Source organism: Capricornis sumatraensis, chromosome 19, assembly GCF_032405125.1.
Source record: "Capricornis sumatraensis isolate serow.1 chromosome 19, serow.2, whole genome shotgun sequence".
Taxonomy (NCBI): domain Eukaryota; kingdom Metazoa; phylum Chordata; class Mammalia; order Artiodactyla; family Bovidae; genus Capricornis; species Capricornis sumatraensis.
The window spans coordinates 52,556,643-52,579,297 of record NC_091087.1 but is presented as its reverse complement, the minus strand read 5'-3'; the positions used below and the strand labels follow the sequence as shown (position 1 = coordinate 52,579,297).

Here is a 22,655-nt window from a genome sequence, read left to right as displayed (position 1 = left end):
GTAACATGATCTGACATGGATTGACAAAAATCACTCCAGCTGATAGCAGGGTGATCGGAAACAAGAACAATTAGATAGATGGCTATTGTAGTTGTCTAGTCTAGAAATGATGTGCCTTAGATAAAAAAGTGGTAGCAGTAAAGGTGATGAAAGTGAAAGTCGCTCAGTCATGTCTGACTCTTTGTGACCCATGGGCTATCGAGTCAACGGAACTCTCCAGGCCAGAATACTGGAGTGGGTAGCTATTCCCCTCTCTCCAAGGTATCTTTCCAACTCAGGGATAGAACCCAGGTCTCCCACATTGCAAGCAGATTCTTTACCAGCTGAGCTACCAGGGAAGCCCAAGAATACTGGAGTGGGTAGCCTATCCCTTCTCCAGCAGATCTTCCTGACCCAGGAATCAAACCAGGGTCTCCTGCATTGCAGGTGGGTTTTTTACCAAGTGAGCTACCAGGGAAGCCCAAAGGTGATGAGAAGTGGTCATATATGCCCTGAAGAAAATTGATATATTTTCTGGTAGACTGGAGGTGGGGTATGATGCAAAGAGGGGAGTTAAGGTTGACTTGCATTTTTGATATCTGAATAACTAGAAGAAGGAAGTTCTGTTTACTGAGATAAGAAAGACTGCAAGATGGACATCGTATAAAGATCAGAAGTCTGGTGCTGGAGAGAAGGGAGGAGGCCTTTGCTGTTATTCTCAACATCTCAGCAGTTGCTCTTTCACACTGGTAGTTTTCTCCTCCCTCAGAAGCCAGCTGTTAGACTTCAGTACCCATGTGTTATCGTTTTTATTCTTCTGTCTTATTCACGCTATTCTATTCGCTTGGAAGAACAAATGAAAAGGTGATGAAAATTGATACCTTTAGTCAACACTGAAAGAAAAACTGAATCAGAAATCTGAGGCAACATTTTCTAAGCAAAACAAAAACTTAAAACTGTGGCCACTCTGGTACTACCTCACTTTCATCACACTGCTTCTACAATTCATTTATAAAATGCTCACTTAGAACCCACAATACTTTTCTCATAAACACAGATTTATAAAAAAATGACTTGGTTTTCAAGCCAAACTATGTCATGGGGTTATATTATAACAATAAAAGTACTAGCTTAGATCTGAGGGAGGAAAGATCACAGGATATAAGAAAAACCAGACCTTCTTGCCCTTGGCTTAGGAAAAAAATAAGTCAAGTTTCTCTTCACACACTTCTACCTTGTCCAAACCTCCTCAACCAAAGGTGCCCCGTCCCTCTGCCTCCAGCACTGTAACCTACGTGAGACCTACCACTCTAGCATCCGACTCAGAAGTTGCCCCCCAAATGTCCTCCATGTCTAAAAATCACCCACCCAACTCTAAAACAGCAGTTACCACTACAGTCGCACATAATTCTCCTTCCCTTATAGAACAGAACTCAGCTAGCCATCAGGAGGAAATGCGCCGCTTTAAGCTAATTCTCATAAAAATGACTGGATCCCAGTTGGAAGAATTTCAGTAAGTGCTATCTCAGAGCAAATGAAGAAGGATGAAGAAATGGAGACGTCTGATGTCGAGAAGGCAAGGAGTCAGCTTGCTTTTCTTTTTACATTTTTACCCTTCCTGGGCCTCTGAACTCATTGATTTTTCTAGAAGTTTCACATCTTTAACCACAACTTTTGCACCAAACCACCTGGATGATCCAGAGATCACATGCCTAGTGTTTTACTGTGGAGCTGAAGACAGGAAATGGGGAATAACATTCGTGATTAAGTATACATTGGGTAAAATGTTCGTAAGTTGAGGATCATTTGTCCATTAATGAGCTTTTTATAAATAGACTTCACAGCACATGATTTTAAAACTATACCTGAGAAACAATTACATTTCTCAGGTTTTTTTTAAACTACCAAATCTGTGAAGTTTGCCATTTACCACTCGACTTTTTTAAAAAAAATTCGGGGGGAAAACCTCTTATGCCTCTTAGAGATAATCAAATGTTCAAACCCACAGAAGATGAGAGTGGAAGGTTCTGAACACTGTGATGAAGAGCTCAGTTGGTTCACATCTTTCATGGTTTGCAGCTGCAACTCTCAAATTAAAAAATAAAAACAACCTACATTAGATCAGTTTTATACAGACATTTCATTTAGGTCACGTGTGCTGTTTTAAATCTACAGTTAGAGAAACACCAGAAGGCCTCCCTTTTGTCAATTAACTGAAGAGATATTATCAAGCAGAACAAATGGTCTGATTTAAACTTAACCCTAAAAATTCAATTAAGTGGACTACAGGCAATTTGCCTTTCTCCAATTTCTTTTCTAGAAAACAGAATCTTAAGTCATTAAGGTTTTAACAAGTTCTAAATCACAGGATTAAGGGGGACTGTTATCATGATTAAAGTTTCATTAAAAGTTACAAAAAAAGCAGCTTCATTAAAAGTTCAAAATGAGAGGACCATGGTCGGCTACTATTTCTTCCTTTACAGTTCTCTATTTCAACTGCAGATTTTTTATAATTAACAAGTTATTTTTATTTTCCATTTTACAAAGTGAAAGATGATGAAATAAGAATAAGAATTAAAAGAATAGAAGAAACTAAATACAAGATGGACTGAGTAGTAAGGCTGCTGTCTTTGTTGTTTTTAACTTCCTTTGTTAATGTTTGCATAATAAAGTTGAGGAAAATAAATATTACTGAAACTTTTAAAGAGAAAGAAAAAGCAAACTACAGCTAAAGCAGAGTATTTCTAGAGCAGTGGTTCTTCAACTGTGGTATGAGGACCCTTGCACATCTTTCAGACTTTTTCAAGCTTAAAAATTATTTTTAAGGCTTCTCTGGTGGCTCAGTGGTAAAGTATCCACCTGCCAATGTAGGAGACACAGGTTCAATCCTTGATAGGGAAATATCCCACAACCCCCGGAGCAACTAAGCCCAAGCGTCACAATAATCGAGCCTGTGCTCTAGAGCCCAGGAACCACAACTACGGAGCCCATGCGCCCTAGAGCCCATGCCCCACAACGAAAGAAGCCACCGCACTGAGACGCCCATGCACTGCAACTAGAGAGTGGCCCCCGCTGGCCACAGCCAGAGAAAAGGCTGAGCGACGACCAAGACCCAGCCCAACCAAAAATAAATAATTAAAAAACAAACTGTTTTTATAATAATACTAAGATATTATCTGCCTTTTTCAAACTCGTTCCCTCACAGGTGCACAGAGGAGACTGGTGTAATATCAGAGAAGAATAACTATCTGAAAATGCCAATAAAATACTTTCACCCTTTCAGACTATCTCTAAGAGCCTCCACTGTCTTCATATGCTTCAACCAAAATAACAAACCACAAGACTGAATACAGAAGCAGATATGAAAATTCAGCTATCTTCTAGTGAACCAGGTAATTAGAAAAATTTACAAATATGTAAGATGGTGCCTCTCTTCTCCCATAGTGTTCTTGTTTTAGATGATAGAGCTATTGTTGAGAAAAGATATTATTTATGTTCATGTGATAGTTTTTATTTTGTTATTTTAAATTAATATTACTCTTAAAGGTTCTGGATTAATTTCTAGTCTGGTAATTATCAAAAGATACAATACCACATGAACAAAAGCGCTCAGGAATCCTTAATTTTTAAGAACATAAAAGGGTCATGGGACCAAAAAGTTTGAGAATTGCTGTTCTAAAAGGTTTCCTACTCTGTCAGAAAAATATCACTTTACAAAGGAATATTTCTTAAGAGATATAAAGAAAGTTGCTTAAAATTGAATTTATAATTTATAGGATAAGTGATTAAGCTCAGATTTGCTTTACAATGATCTGAGCCGCAAGGGAGGGATGGTGGGAGTATAAGTGAAATAAGAGTGGCCATGAGTTAACAATCATTGAGTAGGAGTTTGTTATTCTAGTCTTTCTACTTTTGCATAAGTTTGAAATTTTCCCTATTAAGAAGATTAAAGAGAAATTCATACCTGGACAACTGAATATGAAAAAAAAGGTGTAATTTTATAGTATCACTATTATAAGAATGAAGGAAAATGAGAGGGAAAAAATCTTACTAATATTAAACTAACACTTTCCTCATAGCTCCAAATTTACCTTTTTTATTTTTATTGATGTCAATGAATTTCACGTAGTTGAATCAATAGTACATGGATATTATTTGGAGCTCTGCCTCATTCACTTAAAATTTACATATACAGCTCCTCTCTTTACTAAAACTAACTTGACAAAGAAAAATTATACAGGTATCTTTCAGTTTAATACTAAAAGCTCATCAAATCCTTTTAACCTGACTGACCTGGCCATAACCTAGAATAATTTTTTTTATTAATACATGTTACACTATTGCCATCTGCTGGTTGTGATGTGGAAGCACAACTAACAATTTACCTATGACTATGGTTTTCTCCCAAAATTATCCTGTAGAAAAGCAGCTGTCATACATACATTAGAGTTCTTCAAAATCTCACATTAGAAGCAGTGGTTCTGGACCCCACTTGCACTTTAAAATCATGGGAATTTTTGAGAGTCCTGATGCCTGGATCCCAAACCAGAGCAATTAAATCAGAACCTATATTCTGTAAAAATGAAAGGCAAGCCAGACTGAGAGAAAATATTTGCAAATGATATATCTAACAAAGGACTTTGCCTAGAGTCACTTTTCAGTTCAGTTTAGTTGCTCAGCTGTATCCGACTCTTTGCGACCCTATGCACTGCAGCATGCCAGGCTTCCCTGTCCATCACCAACTCCTGGAGCTCCCTCAAACTCATGTCCATTGAGTCGGTGATGCCATCCAACCATCTCATCCTCTGGGTCATCCCCTTCTTCTCCTGCCTTCAATCTTTCTCAGCATCAAGGTCTTTTCTAATGAGTCAGACCTTCACATCAGGTGGACAAAGGACTGGAGCTTCAGCTTCAGCATCAGTCCTTCCAATGAATATTCAGGACTGATTCCTTTTAGGATTGACTGGTTTGGTCTCCTTGCAGTTCAAAGGACTCTCAAGACTCTTCTCCAACACCAACTCAATAATAAGAAAAAAAAAAAACAATTTTTTAAATGGGCAAAGATCTAAATACTGCCTCACCAAAGAAAATAATAAATGGATGGCAATTCAGTACATGAAAAGATGCTCTACATTATTAGTTAATAGGAAAATGTTCATTAAGACCACAAGAGATATCACTTCACATCCACTGTTGTCTAGTTGCTAAGCCGTTTCTGACTCTTAACAACCTCACAGACTGTAGTCCCCAGGGAATCTTCCTGACCCAGGGATCAAACTCATGTCTCCTGCACTGGCAGGCAGATTCTTTACCACTGAGCCACCAGGGAAGCCTCTTCACATCCAAAGAATGGCTAAAAGTGAAGAGACTGACCTTAATATTAAGTGTTGGCCAGGATGTGGAGCAACTATAAGCCCTCTCACACTGCTGACAGAAATGTAAAATGGGACAACCACTTTGGAAAACAGCTTGGCAGTTTCTCAAAAAGCTACACACATACCTACCATAAGACTCAGCCACTTCACTCCTACATATGTACCCAACAGAAAGAAAAGTTGTAGTAGGTTAAACAGTGTCCTCTCTAAAATTCACATCTACCTGGAATGTGACCTTATCCAAACAGGGATCTTCACAAATGTAATTAGTTAAGATGGGGCCATATTGTAAAGTAGGTCCTATGTGCTTACAAGAAAAGATGACACACAGAGAAGAGGAGGCAGAGAGTAGAGTGATTCAGTTAAAAGCCAACAGACAGCAAGGATTCCCAAGAGCTGGGAGCTTCTGAAGCTAGGAAAAGGGGATAAGCTCCCCCAGAGTCTTCAGAAGGAAAATGGTCCTGTCAACACTCTGATTTCAGACTTCAAGCCTCCGGAACTGTGAGATAATGACTGTCGGTCATTTTAAGCTACTCAAGCTGACAAACTTGGTTACAGCACCCCTAGGAAACAAATACAAAAGCAGAAAGTGCAAAGACATGTACAAAATGTTCTTATGAGCTTTATTTTTAAGAGCCTCAAACTGGAAATAACCCAAACATTCATTAACAGGTGAATGACTATACAAAACTGTGGTATAGCCACACAGTGGAATTTCATATAGTGGAATTCCTCCGTCCATGGGATTCTCCAGGCAAGAATACTGGAGTGGGTTGCCATTTCCTTCTCCAGGGGATCTTACCGACCCAGGGATCGAACCCAGGTCTCCCGCATTGTAGGCAGACACTTTAACCTGTGAGCCACCAGGGAAGGAAGCCCTTTTCACAGTGGAATACTATTCAGCAATTAAAATGAATCAATGACTGAGACACAAAATGTAAGTGAAATCTCAATTATGAATTAAAGAAGTCATACAAAAAGGATTATATATAATATGATTCCTCTGGTGTTTATCTGAGGTGGCAAGAATGAACAGTGGGTGGGTACAGAAGGGGGTCATTATAAAGTGGCAGCACACTTTTGACATTGACAGATATGTTCACTGTCTTGATAGTGCTGACAGTTCCACGGGCGTATACGTGCGTGTGTGTGAAGTCGCTTCAGTCATGTCCGACTCTTTGCGATCCTATGGACTATAGCCCACCAGACTACAGGAATTCTCCAGTCAAGAATACTGGAGTGGGTTGCCATGCCCTTCTCCAAGGGATCTTCCCAACCCAGGGATCAAACCCATGTCTCTTCCATCTTCTGCATTAGGCAGACAGGTTCTTTACCAATAGCGCCACCTTCTCCATATGTCAAACTTCATCAATTTGAAGAGAAGATGGCAGAGAAAAGTGCACCAAGAAATCAGTCTCCCTAGAAAGACTAGACAACAGTGTACTGACAGAATCTGTCTGATTCTGTAACCACTTGGCAACTCTGAAGCCTGTTAAATGCTTGCAACTTTCAGGCGAAGACTTAAATGATGAATTGTGGTTAATTTAATCAGTTTTAGCTCTCTGAACAGCAATATCTACCCATCTCTCACCCCAACCCACATGGCAGGCACCTGTATGTATTACGTGTTCCTAAAGCAGTCTGCACACAGCTTATGGGAGCCAGGTTGGGCAAAAAGGACCTTGTCCTCCAAATATTGGAGATTTGTGCTCTGATTGCAGACTGCTGCTTCCGGTCACAGAAGTGCAAACAGGCATAATCATCAAGAAAAAGAAAATTTGAATATACACTATAATGAGTAAGCAGAGTGAATTATTAATTTTAAAAATCCCTCAAAAAAAATGTCATGGATCTGATGATTCACTGGTGAATTTCACTAAACGTTTAAAGGAGAACAAATACCAATCTTTTTAAACTTTTCCAAAATCTTAAAGAGGAAGAAATACTTCTCAACTCATTCTACAAGGCCAGCATTACATTGATACTACAGTGTCTTTATGCTACAAGAAAGGAAAACTATGAACACTGATGCAAAAATCTTCAACAAAATACTAACAAGCAGAATTCAGCAGCATGTTAAAAGGATTTATACACCATGACTAAGTGCAAGGATGCAAGGATGTTTCAACATATGAACACTGACCAATACAATATACCACATAAACAAAATGACAGAATAACACATGATCATCTCAAATAACAAAGAAAAAAGCATTTAACAAAACTTAACACTCTTTAAAAAAACTAGACAAACTAGCAATAGAAGGAAACTAACTCAACATAAAAGCCATAGATAAAAACCAACAGTCAACATCATACTCAGTGGTAAAAGACTGAAAGCGTTTCCTCAGGACCAGATCAGGAGCAAAGGAAGGATGTCCCTGCCCCTTGTACCACTTCTACTTATTGCAAGTTCAAGCTGGAGCAATTAAGCAAGAAAAAGAAATAAAAGGTACCCAAATTGGAAAAGAAGATGTAAAATTATCTTTGTTTGCAGATGATACGATCTTATATACAGAAAACCATAAAGATTACACACACACACACAGAGAAGTAATAAATCAATTCAACAAAGTAAGAGGCTATAAAGTCAACACACAAGAATCAGTGTGTGTTGCATTTCTATAAATAATGAATAATCTGAAAAGAAAACTACAGAAACAATTCTATTTATAAAAGCATAAAAAAGAATAAAATTCCTGGGAATAAACATAACCAAGGAGGTGAAAAACTTATACAATGAAAACTACAAAACACTGCTGAAAGAGTAAAGGCATAAATAAATGGAAACAAATTCCATGTTCATGGATCAGAAGACTTAATATTGTTAAAAGTCAACACTATGAAAGCAATCTACAGATTCAATACAATCCTTATCAATATCCCAATGACTTCTGTTGCAGAAACAGAAAAACCCATCCTAAAATTCCTATGGGGGACTTTCCTGGTGGTCCCCCAGGTTGACCCTTAATCTAGTTAATGATTAAGAATATGCCGTGCAATGCAGGGAAAGCAAGTTTCCATGGAAAGGGAAGGAACTGAGATCCCACACGCTGTAGGACAACTAAGCCCATGCGCGACAGGTAGGGAAGCCAAGCACTGCAATTAGAAAGTCTGCGAGCTGCAAAAGAAGACTCAGAACAATCAAAAAATAAAAAAATAAAATGCATTTGTTTTAAAATAACTAACTAAAGTTCATATGGACTCTCAAGGGATCCTGAATAGCTGAAACAATCTTGAAAAACAAAACCAGAGGATCCGTACTTAATGATTTCAAAACTTACTACAAAGCCACAGTAATTAAAAATAGTGTAATATTGGCATAAAAATAGACATACAGACCAATGGAACAGAAATAAATTCAGACCCTCCCATATACGTTAAGAATGACTTTTAACAAGAATGTTAAGACCATTCAATTGGAAAAGGACAGCTAAAAACAGTGCTGAGAAAACTGGCTACCCACTCACACACACAAAAAATAAATTCAACCCTTTCCAAATATCGTATACAAAAATTAACTCAAAATGGATCTAAGACCCTAAATATAAGATCTAAAGTAATTAAACTCTAAGGGATTAAAACAGAACAAAAGCTTTACAACACTGGATTTGGCAATGATTTTCTTAGATATGATGCCAAAGGCACAGGAATTGAAAAAAATAACAAACTGGACTTCATCATAATTTAAAAAATTTTGTTCATCAGAAAGCACTCTCAGAATAAAAAAAGGCAACCCACAGAATGGGAGAAGATATCTGCAGATAGTATATAGGGATCAATATATGTCAAAATATACAGAAAAACCTAAAACTCAACAACAAAACTCCAACTCCCATTCAAAAATGGGGAAAGGACTTGAACGGGCATTTCTCCAAAGAAGATAGATGAACTGCCAATAAGCACATGAAATGATCACTAATCATTAGAGAATGCAAATCAAAACTATGAGATACCACCTCACACTCATTAGGATAGCTACTATGGAACAGAGTATGGAGATTCCTCAAAATATTAAAAATAGACATAGCATATGATCCAGCAATTCCACTTCCCAGTATATACCCAAAAAACTGCAAGCAAGGTCTCAAACAGGTATCTGTACACCCATGTTCATAACAACACTACTCACAATAGCTTAAAATGTGGAAGCAACCCAAGTGTCCATTAATTGATGAACAGATATACAAAATGTGATATAAGCATTATATGGAATATTATTCAGACTTGAAAAGTAAGGAAATTCTATAATATGCTACAACGTGGATGACCCTTGAGGACCTTATACTAAATAAGACAGTACCAAAAGACAAATACTGTATGATTTCACTTATTTGAGGTATTTGGAGTAGTCAAAATCATAAAGACAGGAAGTACAATGGTGGCTGGCAGAGGCTGGAAGGAGTGGAAAATGAGGAGTTCCTGTTTTATAGAGTTTCAGTTTTATAACATGAAAAGAGTTAGGGGATACATGATGGTGATGGCTGCACAGTAATATGAATGTATTTAATATCACTGAACTGTACACTTAAAACTAAAACTTCGAGGGGGTAGGGCCAGAGCATCAGTAATTAAAAAAAAAAAATAAGCATAACTCAACATGGATTTTGTTTTGTTTTGTTTTGGGGGTTTTTTTTGGCCACAGTGCACAGCATGCGGGGTCTTAGTTTCCTGATCAGGGGTCGAACCTATGCCCCCTGCAATAGAAGCTCAGAGTCTTAACCACTAGATTGCCAGGTAAGTTTCCATCAGTGATTTTTAAACATCCCCTAAACTATTCTAACAAGTAGCCATGGATGAGAACCATTTCATTAAAGGGTGCCATTTCATTTATTTTGTTTTGAACAAAAGAGTACTTCCTGGTAAAAACATATAAACCTGAAATCATTTTTTTTTAACTTTTTATTTTGTTTTGGGGTATAGCTGATAAACAGACAATGTTGTGATAGTTTCATTAACCTGAAACAATTTTGATAATGCTCTTTTTGGATACTTATGGAGATCAGCAGAAACCACAATTTTTTAAAGCAAGCAAACTCAATGTGGATTAGTACTTACTCCATGGTTTATACCTCACATTCCCAAATTATAAACAAGCTTTTAAAAGTAATATTGAAAGAAGTTCCAGCTGTTTACATCTAGTACAAAATAATTTAAAATGCTGAACACAATACAGTTTTAATACATATTTGCAATGAATGGTATTTATAGACTGAACTATGGCCTCCTCAGAATCCTCGAATTGAAGCTCCTCAGCACCTCTTACGGAGAAGGCGATGGCACCCCACTCCAGTACTCTTGCCTGGAAAATCCCATGGACAGAGGAGCCTGGTAGGCTGCAGTCCGTGGGGTCGTGAAGAATTGGACATGACTGAGCGACTTCACTTTCACTTTTTGCTTTCATGCATTGGAGAAGGAAATGGCAACCCACTCCAGTGTTCTTGCCTGGAGAATCCCAGGGACGGGGGAGCCTGGTGGGCTGCCGTCTATGGGGTTGCACAGAGTCGGACACAACTGAAGTGACTTAGCAGCAGCAGTAGCAGCAGCACCTCTTAAGGTGACTGCATTTGAATATAAGGCCTTTAAAGAGGAAATTAAGATGAAATTCGATCATAAGGATGAGCCCCAATCCAATCTGACTGATGTTCTCAAGTGAAAAAGAAATTCAGACACATAAAGACGCACCTTGGATGCCCTGGCATGGAGGAGGTCTTTATGAGAACAAACCAAGGACCATCTGCAAGCCAAGGAAAGAAAAAAATCTTCAGGAGAAACCAAACCTGCCTATACCTTGATTTTAGAATTGTGCAAAAATAAATTTCTGTTGTTTAAACCACTCTGTCTATTGTATTTTGTTATGGCAGCTCTAGCAAATTAACACACATAGTAAGCCAAAAAAAAAAAAACACACCACAAGATGAAGAACCTTTGGGCAATGACACTCTGCAGCTGAACTTTATCCTGGGGCACAGGCCACACTCTTGGAGAGGTCCCCCTGGATCGGGACAGGGCTCAGGATGGCTTGTCCTCTGAAATTTTAACCTCAAATTTTTACTCACCTGCTCTCTGATTTTGGCCTTCTAGCTTTCATTCCCTTACTGGCACAGTATCTCCTCTTTTACTCCACATGAGACTGCGAGGCCCTGGAGCCCTCCCAGACAAGTGCTCTCTGGCCTGCCTTCCTTTCCTATCTAGTCTGGGTCCCATGATGATCTATCAGAACTACCTTCCCTAGCTCCCTGCTACGTTGCCACAACTAAACAACGAAACCCAAAATCTGAACCAACGGTGCATTTTGTCTTCACTACTACCACTTTAGATGAGTCAAGCTCTGTTGGCAAAGTACTAAACCACACATTCATGCACAGTAATGTCTACAAATTCACTGATTCAAATCTCAGCACCCACCCCTTGCCACATCCTTCGGTTGGAGTTGGCATCTCTCAAGGACCACTCCTCTCAAGAACCACCCCAAGCCTCTTGACTCTCTTTAGTCCTGCATGGATGCCTGTCTCTCAACATGCACCATTTAACACAGCAGATGTCATTTCTTTCAGTCTTCTCGCCTCCTATCTATATATTTATCTGTATCCACACCCATCCTCACTTTCTTTTCTAGTCTCAAAGAAGTTTCTTCCATTTCTAATCTTCCTATCTGTGCTCTTTTTGTCAACCCTTCCTACTTTTGAACCTTTTCATCCATTCTCTCCCTACTTGCCCTGCTTATTCAACACCTTTATCTTTACTAAGAACTCTTACTTCATCCTATGAGTATGCACATCTCTCTCACCTCCCTAAACCCTTCCTTGATCTCTATCAAACTCAAGCCACCACTATCCATCTGTCTTCTTCTTTTCATCCAAGCTTCTCAAAAGAAGAGTTCACCCTCAAGAACACACCCTCAATGTGTGTTCACTGAGTTACAATAACCTGGATGGCTTTGGCCCCCAGTGTACTACTGATATCCCTCTTCTTATGGTCATCAATGACTCCTTACTTATTCTTAAGTGATATCTAATCATTCTCTCAAAGCATGCTATAAGAGACATCCTTGGTGATCCAGTGGTTAAGACTCTGCACTCCCAAGGGGGCAGGGGTTTGAGTCCCTGGTCAGTGGACCAAGTTCCCACATTAAAAAAAAAAAAAAAAAAAAAAGCATGCTATAGAATTGACGGGGAAAGAGAGGCCCTCTCCTAGTCCCTGCCGAACCTTCGAAGCTGCTACTTTTCCACCTCAACTGAGGTTCATGAGGTTCATCTAGACCAGGGGTCAGTAAATTGTTTTCTGTAAAAGGCCAGATGGTAAATAGTTTAGGTTCTGTGAGCTGGTCTCTTTTGTACCTTTCCAACTCTGCAGGGCACAGGAAGCCACAGAAAAGACCAGCATACCTATCTGATTTGGTCCCAGATCCTCACAATAAAGCAATATCACAATGAAGTGAGTCACACAAATTTTTTGGTTTGCCAGTATGTATTAAAAAGTTATATTTACATTATACTTTATTCAGTGTGCAATAGCATGTTTTTAAAAAATGATGTATATACCTCAGTTTAAAAATACTTCATTGCTAAAAAATGCTAACCATCATTTGAGCCTTCAGTGAATCATCTTTTTGCAATAGTAACATCAACGTATCACCCTAGCAAACACAATAAAAATGAAAAAGTATGAAATATTGCATTGCTTACCAAAATGTGTCACAAAGACATAAAGTAAGCAAATGTTGTTGGAAAAATGGCACCAGTAGACTTGCTCAGGAGAAGGCAGTGGCACCCCACTCCAGTACTCTTGCCTGGAAAATCCCATGGACGGAGGAGCCTGGTGGGCTGCAGTCCATGGGGTCGCTAAGAGTTGGACACGACTGAGCGACTTCACTTTCACTTTTCACTTTCATGCATTGGAGAAGGAAATGGCGGCCCACTCCAGTGTTCTTGCCTGGAGAATCCCAGGGAGAGGGGAGCCTGGTGGGCTGCCGTCCATGGGGTCGCACAGAGTCAGACACGACTAAAGCGACTTAGCAGCAGCAGCAGCAGACTTGCTCAATGCACTCCTGCCACAAATTTCCAATTTGTAAAAAAACAAAATACAATAAAGCAAAGAGCAATATACTGATATACACCTGAACCTAAGTGAATGAGTGTGGCTGTGCTCCAATAATACTTAATATACAAAAACAAGCAATAGGCTAGTCTTTGTGGGCCATGGTTTGCTGACTCCTCTTAGCTGTGATCTGTGTTGTTCCCGGAACCTGTACATTTATCAAGAATTTGGCCTCCAACTCACAGTCTTCACTGCCACCCTAAGGGACAAAGTGCAGTGCCAGGCACCTGATAAGCATTCTATAATGTGGTTGCAATTATTATTTCTTAAAATTATCCCATGGACACTGTAATTAGTTTTGTGGATGACCACCTAGCACTTTAGGCCTCTCAGTTTCTTCATCTGCTTAACCCTCATACCGTGGATTTTGTCATCTAGAGCCCTCTATCTCTCAGATCAAATACCTACTGGACACTGATCCCTCTCACTCCCTTTATACTTGCTCTCCAACCTCAGTGAGCCTCCAGTCCACTTGTCTCTCTTGTCTCCTAAACCCTGAATACTCACTGGAAGGACTGAAACTGAAGCTGAAGCTCCAATACTTCGGCCACCTGATGCAAAGAGCCAATTCACTGGAAGAGACCCTGATGCTGGGAAAGACTGAAGGCAGAAGAGGACAACAAAGGATAAGATGGTTGGATGGCATCACCGATTCAACGGACATGAACTTGGGCAGACTCTGGGAGATGGTGAGGGACAGGGAAGCCTAGCATGCTGCAGTCCATGGAGTCACAAAGAGTCAGACACAACTTGTCAACTGAATAACAACAGCAGCAAAGAGTTGGGCATGACTGAGCAACTAACACTTACTTACTTACTTCGTCTCAGAAACAGTTGGTACTACTTCAGTCTACCAGAAATGATCTGGATCCATGTCTGTCCCTTCTGCTTCACCAATACTATTGTACAAAAGCTAAATCCCGAACCAATCCAGCCGCATGTTTTCCTTCACTGCCTGTTAACTATGGATATGGTTCAGATCCTGAGCTTCCCCATCTTCAAATGGGTGATGTCCTTTCAAGACTGTTATGTGCTATGAATTTAACAGGCCTAAAAGTGCTCAACATAAGGTAATCATTCCATAAATGGTAGCAATGTTCTTATGTTAAATCAATAGCTTAAGACGAAAGGTGGATGACAAAAAATAAAAAACGGGATACAAATTTGGGGAGCTACAGGAGGGAAAGGGGAGAACATCTGGAAAGAGAAAGGGAGAAAATTTCCCTCGACATAAAATGTCCCAATCCTTCTGTGAATATATTCAGTTGCTTTGTGAATTACTGATAACCAAATGTATGATTATTCTTTTACTAATCTCACCAGTCTGGAGCCTGGAGCTTCTGTAGTAGAACACTCTCCAAGGAGAAGATTTGCTCCAGAGTCTCAGTCTCTGTCAGGAAAGAAAACTAACAAATCTTCCTTCTATTAATCTAGACTTACAGTGATATCATTAAAAAGGAATTATGATGGGGGACTTCCCTTCTGGTCCAGCTAAGTCCAAGCTCCCAATGCAGGGGGCCCAGATTTGATCCCTGATCAGGGAACTAGATCCCACATGCTGAAACTAAGAGTTTAGCCATTGAGAGTGTTAAACAAAAGTATTCAACTAGTGATTCCATGACTGAGGCAGAAGCTATTCAAGGTAAAAGCCTAGGACATCTTGTGCCAGAAAGCATAGAAGTGCCCCCAAATTGATGTGTATATTGGAGGGGAGTGCATGAAAGGGTGTCAAAGAGACGGAGAAGCTGGATTGCAAGAGGTTCCAACAGGCCAAATTTGGGAAAATTTGAGCAACAAAAAGAATGATGATGGTAATGGAATCTAACCCCATTTTTTTTTTCAATGAAATAACCAGAAAATCATCACTTTGCATCCTTCCAAAGGCAGAGTTCATTTTCATGTTGCAAAAAACACTGGGTGAAGTGTTAATGGGTTACAGAATATCTGCATAGTTTCAAACTATTACTCCACAGATTACTTAACTTTTAATTACAAAGGGAAATTATAAAGGGAAAAAAATGAGCCTTTGCAATGGAGATATCTGGCAGTCGCCTCCTTAATCAAGCGCTCAAAGAGCATCAGCAACAGAGAGCAACCTGCTATTATGTGGCTGCTGTAACGCAGTAAGAAGCACACACCATCGCCTATGTAATACACCCCAAAAGCTTATAAACTGAATTAATGGAGAGAAAGCAATCAGACAATTAATCCACAGTCTTGTTACTCAAAAGTGGTCCAAAGACCAGAATTCCATCACCTGGTAGCTTGTTCAGAAGACAGAATCTCAGATTCTACTTGGGACAAGTGAATCATAATTTGCATTTTCAACAGATCCTCAGGTGACTCTGAGGTACAAAGTATGAGAAGCCCTGAACAAGACAAACCACTTAGACTTCATAAAAAATCAATGTCATAAAAACAAAAAATGGCAGAGAGGTGAGCTCCAGATTTAGAGACACGAACAGCCAAAAGCAGTGAGTGAATCTTGATTGAATCCTGGGTAAGAGAAAAATGTTTTAAAATACATTTTGGGGGAACTGGAAAAATTTGAATATGTGGTCTTTACTAAAATGACACTGAATTAATGTTAAGGTTCTTAAATGTGATAACAGCATTTAGTTACACAGAATGTTCTTATTCTTAGAAGATACAAGGGGTTCCCTGGTGGTCCAGTGGTTAGGACTCTGCTTTCACTGCCATGGCTCGAGTTCAATCCCTGGCTGGGGAACTGAGGTGCAGCCAAAACCAAACAAACAAAAAAAGATATATACTGATATATTTAAGGTAATATGTCTAAAACTTACTTTTAAATGGTTTATAAAAACACACAGAGAGAAAACACATGTGGAATAATAACTGGTTATTCTAGATGAAGAGTATGTGTCCGTTGTGGGTTTTTTTTTTTTATATTAAATAAAAAGTTGAGGATGGGAAGAATATTCAACTAACCCACAACAGAAATGGTTAAGTCTTTAGGAGCAAACAGCATGATTTACACAATCCTGCATCTATCTTAACATTTACTTCAGAAGATACATGTACGTGTTCAATAGATGTTGGATGAGAGAAAGAAATTTGTTTAAATCAGTTTAGCTGGCAGAAATTCCCAAGGCATTAAGAACTGCTACAGCCAGTCAGCTGTCAAGTACATACAGAACTACAAACTAAATTTTTGTTCAGTGAGAGGCAGCAGAGTGTAAAGGCAAAAATGTGGGGGTCACTATGACCTAATTTTATTAGTGGAGCCCCCTAGGGCAGATTTAACCTTGCAAAGTCTCAATCACACTATCTGTAATACAGAAATAAACCAACATCTTACAGGGTAGGGTGAAGATGAAATAAGATATAAGATAATGAATATAGAAGGCAATGGCACCCCATTCCAGTACTCTTGCCTGGAAAATCCCATGGACGCAAGATCCTGGTAGGCTGCAGTCCATGGGGTCGCTAAAAGTCAGACACGACTGAGCGACTTCACTTTCACGCACTGGAGAAGGAAAATGGCAACCCACTCCAGTGTTCTTGCCTGGAGAATCCCAGGGACGGGGGAGCCTGATGGGCTGCTGTCTATGGGGTCGCACAGAGTCGGACACAACTGAAGAGACAGCAGCAGCAGCAGCAAGCATCATTTAATAAATGTTAACTATAATTTTATCAGTAAAGTCAGCTAAAAGGTATTCCATAAAATGAACATAATGTTTTCAAGGACCCAACTTTGACTTTATTCTGAGGATCAAAGGTCTTCATATTAGCATTTTCTAACAATTTTAAGTCAAAGTGAGATGGCAGAACCCTTTACACTTCTCCTTTTTATTTGGTATTTGGAGAAAGAGCATTCAGTAAGATGACAGGCAGCCTCCCCTCAAGGTAAAAGCATTTTACGTCAACTTAATCTTAGTAAACTGGCATAAAATACTGAAGATTAGCAAAATACATCTATTAAAAATGACTTCAAGAATAAACAAATTCAATATGAAGAAGACTTGGATATAATTTTGTCAAGTTATCTTAGACTCTCTTAACTAGAAAACTTATGAGAAACCTATGTTTCCAAGGAATTTTATTAAAAACATCTTTTGGAAGCACTTACACAAAGAATAACCATCTATTGAGCACTTGTGCCCAGATGAAACAGAATTGAGCTTAACAGACGGATGATAGTCTAACCCAATTATTCTATGAAAGTCTAAAGCAATCTCTCCTAAGGGTTGGCAACTATGGCCAGCTGAAAAAATCCAGCCCATGACTTATCTTCATGAATACAGTTTTACTGTATTCATTTATGTATTGTCTGTGGCTGTTTTAAGTTGCATCAGAGACATTACGGCCCACAAAGTCTAAAACACTTACTATCTAGTCTTTTAGAGAAAAAAATTGTCAACCTCTGCTCCAGACAAGCAATCCAAGAATGAAGTTAAGACCTGTCCCAGACTCACCTGAGGTGTCGTCTTTTTGTATTGGTCACCTCCATCTATCACATCCCTCATGATTTTTTCCTTGAGAAATTCATAATCTTCTGAACTCAGGTGAATAGACTCTACAGTTTTTCCACAGCCCAAACACTGACCACTGTAATTATAATTGAATGTGTTAAAGAATGTCCTGGGAAAAGAACTTTTTCTAAAATGAATATTTCTAGGACACGAGAAAATTTGAAGGTAATTTAGAAAAAGAACATCATAACCTTTGTGATTATCATACACATCTCATTTTTTGTAACCCAGACAATATAACAAATTAGTGTCCCAGAAAAAGCCAAAAGAGTAGACTGCTGACCTCCAGATAAAGTTTTAAAAGTCATTCTTAAAACACAACTGGGCCCAAATTTGTAGGGAAAACATGTCAGAGAAATCACACCAGGCTCACAGCACCTACCAAGAAAATGATTTTGGATACTGCAAATTCTCCAAATGCGAAATATGACCTTCTTGGCAATCCCAAGCAACTTAATCTATCCTATTTCTAAAATGTTCTTAAATTCTTTTTAACTAGTAGCAACACAACCTACTAAACCTGAATTGAAAGATTAAAAATAAAACATTGGTCTTTACCTTTGCTGGACTGTGGTGAACTGTCCTTTCCATTGTTCTCCAGGAATACTACAAAAAAATTGCAAAACCAAATCACCAGAGGGTCAAATCCCTACTGAAGAGATATTAATTGTAGGAAAGAGCTCTGAAAAGTTTGGGATAGTTTCTTAGAACAGTTCAATTAGAAGAGTGGATGCTTAGACAGCGATGGTACACTACTCTGGACCTCCTCCTCTTTGCTTCTTCTCTCATCATCTGACTCTCATCTTTAAGTCTAAATTTACCTTCACAGGACCTACCCAGAAAGGAGCTATAACTTCTACACAAAACTCAACTCTAGGGACTTCCTTGATGGTCAAGTGGCTAAGACCGCAGTCCCAATGCAGGAGGCCCAGGTTCTATCCCTGGTCAGGGAACTAGTTTCCACATGCTGCAACTAAGACCCAGCACAGCCAAATTAAAAGAAAAAACTCAACTCTAACCTTCTCCATAAAGCTGCCAGATACTGTTCGTGACCCATTCTTTCTCTTACACTGTCAAATTTTATACACCACTCTTAGGTAACTGTCTACTATTGCATTCCCAACTACCTCATGAATGCCATTATAATAGATCTTACATCACAAAACACCCACAGTGCTTAGTCTAAAACTGGAGGCATTCAAAACTACTTACTCATTTATTTGCTCAATCAACTTATCCTTTCTTCGTTCCTCATTTATACACTGCCATCATTTTTTTTGGTGGGGGAGCTGTGCTGGGTCTTTGATGCTGCATGGGCTTTTCTCCAGTTGCAGCGAGCACGGGAAACTCACTAGTTGCCATGGGCAAGGACTCCTCTCTGTGGTGGCTTCTCTTTGTGGAGCATGGGCTCTAGAGTGTGCAGCATCAGTAGTTGCAGCTCACAGGCTCTAGAGCACAGGCTCTAGTTAGTTGTGGTGCAAGGGCTTAGTTGCTCTGTGGCCTGTGGGATCTCCCCAGATCAGGGATCCAACCCATGTTTCCAGCACTGGCAGGTGGATTCTTTACCACTGAGCCACCAGGGAAGCCTCATTGATTCTATAAATTCTACTGCCTTCTCTCCTTTCTCCGTTCTTAATTCAAGATCTCATCATCCCTTACTCAAATCTACAATTGCCTCCAAACAGATCTCCCTGTTTCAAATCTTAATCCCTCTCTAATCTTTTCTCACTGCTTTGGCATCATCTTTTATAAACTACTCCAAGATCAGCATTCTTGATAAGAGAATAAAATCCAACATCCTTGGCCTTCAAAGACTGTCACTATCTAGTTCCTCTGCAGATATTCAATAAATGTGGTAAGAAAGATAATTAACCATGATTGCTACTGCAAAGCTCTGTAAAAATAACTTACAGTAGAAAAGCAAGAGAAAAGCAGAGATGAAAGGAAAGAACCTGTAGGGAAAAGCCTGAGGCAAATTAGCAGTAAAGAAATAAAGAACAAAAGAACATCATCAAGCTGATAACATGAAGGAAAGCAAAGGAGAGAGTTTTGGAGAGAGTAGTCAAATACGGTATGATCAAGGACGGATGAAGATTTTCTTTTTTAATGCATATGAGGTTTAAGCAGAATCCCTCTCTCAGCTTTAACTACTCAAGTTGGTGAAATGCAGACAGTAAACAGAATATATATAGGATTATATACATTATACCAATCACAATTAAGTTTCAGAAGAACTTCTGAAAATAGTAATATGACCCAAAGACAGCTCCAGTTTTCTTGCAACGAACTCCAGCCACAAGTGCTATTTGTAAATACTCATATACTAGACACCTCAGAAAACAAATGAATCTTCTAATAGGAAAAAATACATAAAAACAACAAGTGTTCTATAATCTCCCTTTTATGTGATGAGCAGAGATTATCACAACAGGTTTTTCAAAGAGAAAGAAAACTGTCTTAAAGGGGAAACAATCTTACTAAGCAAAAAAAAGTATAATCTGAATAGAACAATCCTCAGCAACTAATTTAAAAAAAAAAAAGGAAAAGGCTACTTTTAGGTATCAGTATTAAAATAAAAATACACATATAAACAGAAATCAAAATTACCTCTCAAACCATGTTTTTATACTGTGTGCAAAAGACTCCCCAGGATAAAGTTGATTATTTCTTAAATACAAAAGAATGTTGTGCAGTTTGTTTGAATACTGATCATCTTTCATGTCTTTTCCAAAATCAAAGAAGGCTTTTAAAGTTTCCAACATAGGAACAATACCATGATTTAACAACTCCTGATACAAATTCCAAGCTACATTTACATCTTGATGAAACAGGGCTCCCTGGATACAGTCATCATAGTTCTTTTTTGAAGGAATCATGACTTTTTTGAGGTCTTCTAACAGCAGCAAGGCCTCTCTCCATCTGTCTGTATAGATTAACCCCCGCATGAGAAGAGTGTAGGCTCCAGATTCTAAACGCTTGTATCTGGCTTTCATGATTTCATAGACATCAATAATTTCTGATGTCTGCTTATGAAAAACACAGAGATACAAATACTTGACCAGTAAATCATAACCTACAATACCATTGTTTTTAGCAGCTACCCAGGCCAGCACAGATTTGGCCACATCTAGAGAGCTATGGCATTTAACCATCTGCAAAATAATCCAATTTTCAAAGTTAGCCTTTCCTTTGAACTCTTCCTTAAGTTTATCCCACTCCTCTGAGTTCAAAGGTTTTGTTGGGAGCTGGATAATGCTCTTCACAGGTGGCAAGACAGGAGTTTTACTAGAAGGATTCATCTGTGATCTCTTCTTAGCTGCTCCAGCTGCAAACATGTGAGAAGAATCAGCAGAAACTTGCTTATTACTACCCTCATCTAGTTTCCTGACACATCTGGCCTTGGCAATCAGCAGGTTCATTGCTTTGGTATTTTGTGCAGACATCGTTTTAACAGAAAACCACTTCTCTTGATTCCTGATGCCATAACAGTCTTTGAAAAAGAGAGAGAGGTAAGAATGACTTGAACTTAGCCCAAGGTATGAGTTGCTCTTCCAAAGCTTAGGAAAGCTTCGAATACCAGCGAAATAGAAAGTCATTATGCAGTTAAATCAGCACTAGATTGTGAGAAAGATGTTCAAAAAGCCCCAACTTCTGCAGGCTGGTGGCTGGGGGCGGAGAATCGAAGGGCAACTTTCTACAAGGCGATTTTCAGCTTCTCACAAATCGAATGCTTTGGGAGCTAGCAGCAACGAAGCTTGGTTGAGTTCTCTCCATTAAACAAAGGTATGGGGATATCCAACCTCTCTCGCAAGTTCCAGGACTAGGAGACAGAGCAGGAATCCTCTGCTGCCTCTTATATTCCAGTCAGCGAACCTGAGGGAAAAAGCACAAAGACCCGCCAGCTGACTCACGCGGAACACCCCTCTTCTTGAAAAGGAACAGGAACCCATGGGAGACAGGCTGCATAAGGGGCGAGGAGTCGGAAGCCTCCTACCTCAGGCCCATCCGTAGCCTAGGAAGAGGCTAAAGCCCAAGTCTAGGGGCCCTGGCCGCCAAACTCTTCAAATGCGGGAATGAGAAAGGGCGGTTAAGAGAGCCGAGCCAGAGACACAAGTAAGGAAGAGAAGTCCACGAGGGCAACCCCTCTGTGTACAGGTCGGTCACAAACGAAGTTCATTAGATTCAATCACCCACCTCATCACTCACGCTGTGTGCAACCATTAGCGGCGAAACTACGGCGTCCACAATGCACCGCGAAGGCCCCTGCCGCAGAGGCGTGGCTAAGCTGGTCGCAGGGGTTCGGTCCCGCCTGGAGGCGAGAAAAGGCGACTTGTGAACCTTTTAATGGCAGGAGGGGGCACAGGCGGCTGCTGAGCCCACCTATTACATTCAGGGAGCATCTAAAGCCTCCAGATATCCGCAATAAACAATGAAAAGAAACTGTGAAATTAGAAAGCTCTTCCATCCAGCCGGAGGAGCCAAAGGAACCCCTGGGTCACGTGACGCACAAGTGCCAAAGGGCCAAGATGAAATAAAAGCGCGGGCTCCCTTATCCGGCGCCTTTAGAATCAAGCATGGTGAGGCTGGGAAGCTGTTTTAAGGAAGCAGCTTTTCTTTTTCACGTCTGCCCTCCCTGTTGTGACCGCGTCCCTAGCGTTGGCCTGATCGTGGTATTCTCCGCAGTGGCCTCTGGGATCGATTTACCCCA

At 39.7% G+C, this 22,655-nt stretch overlaps 1 protein-coding gene across 1 annotated transcript in view; it reads right to left on the bottom strand.

The window, feature by feature from the left end:
• Positions 1–21,543, bottom strand: part of PRORP (protein only RNase P catalytic subunit) — a 135,450-nt gene extending 113,907 nt beyond the window's left edge. The window contains exons 1-3 of the mRNA XM_068990976.1: positions 20,555–21,543; positions 18,506–18,553; positions 17,891–18,023 (exon numbers count right to left, since the gene is read on the bottom strand). Of these exons, the coding sequence (XP_068847077.1) occupies positions 17,891–18,023; positions 18,506–18,553; positions 20,555–21,543 (1,170 nt within the window). The remainder of the gene's footprint in view (positions 1–17,890; positions 18,024–18,505; positions 18,554–20,554) is intronic.
• Positions 21,544–22,655: the final 1,112 nt, after the last annotated feature.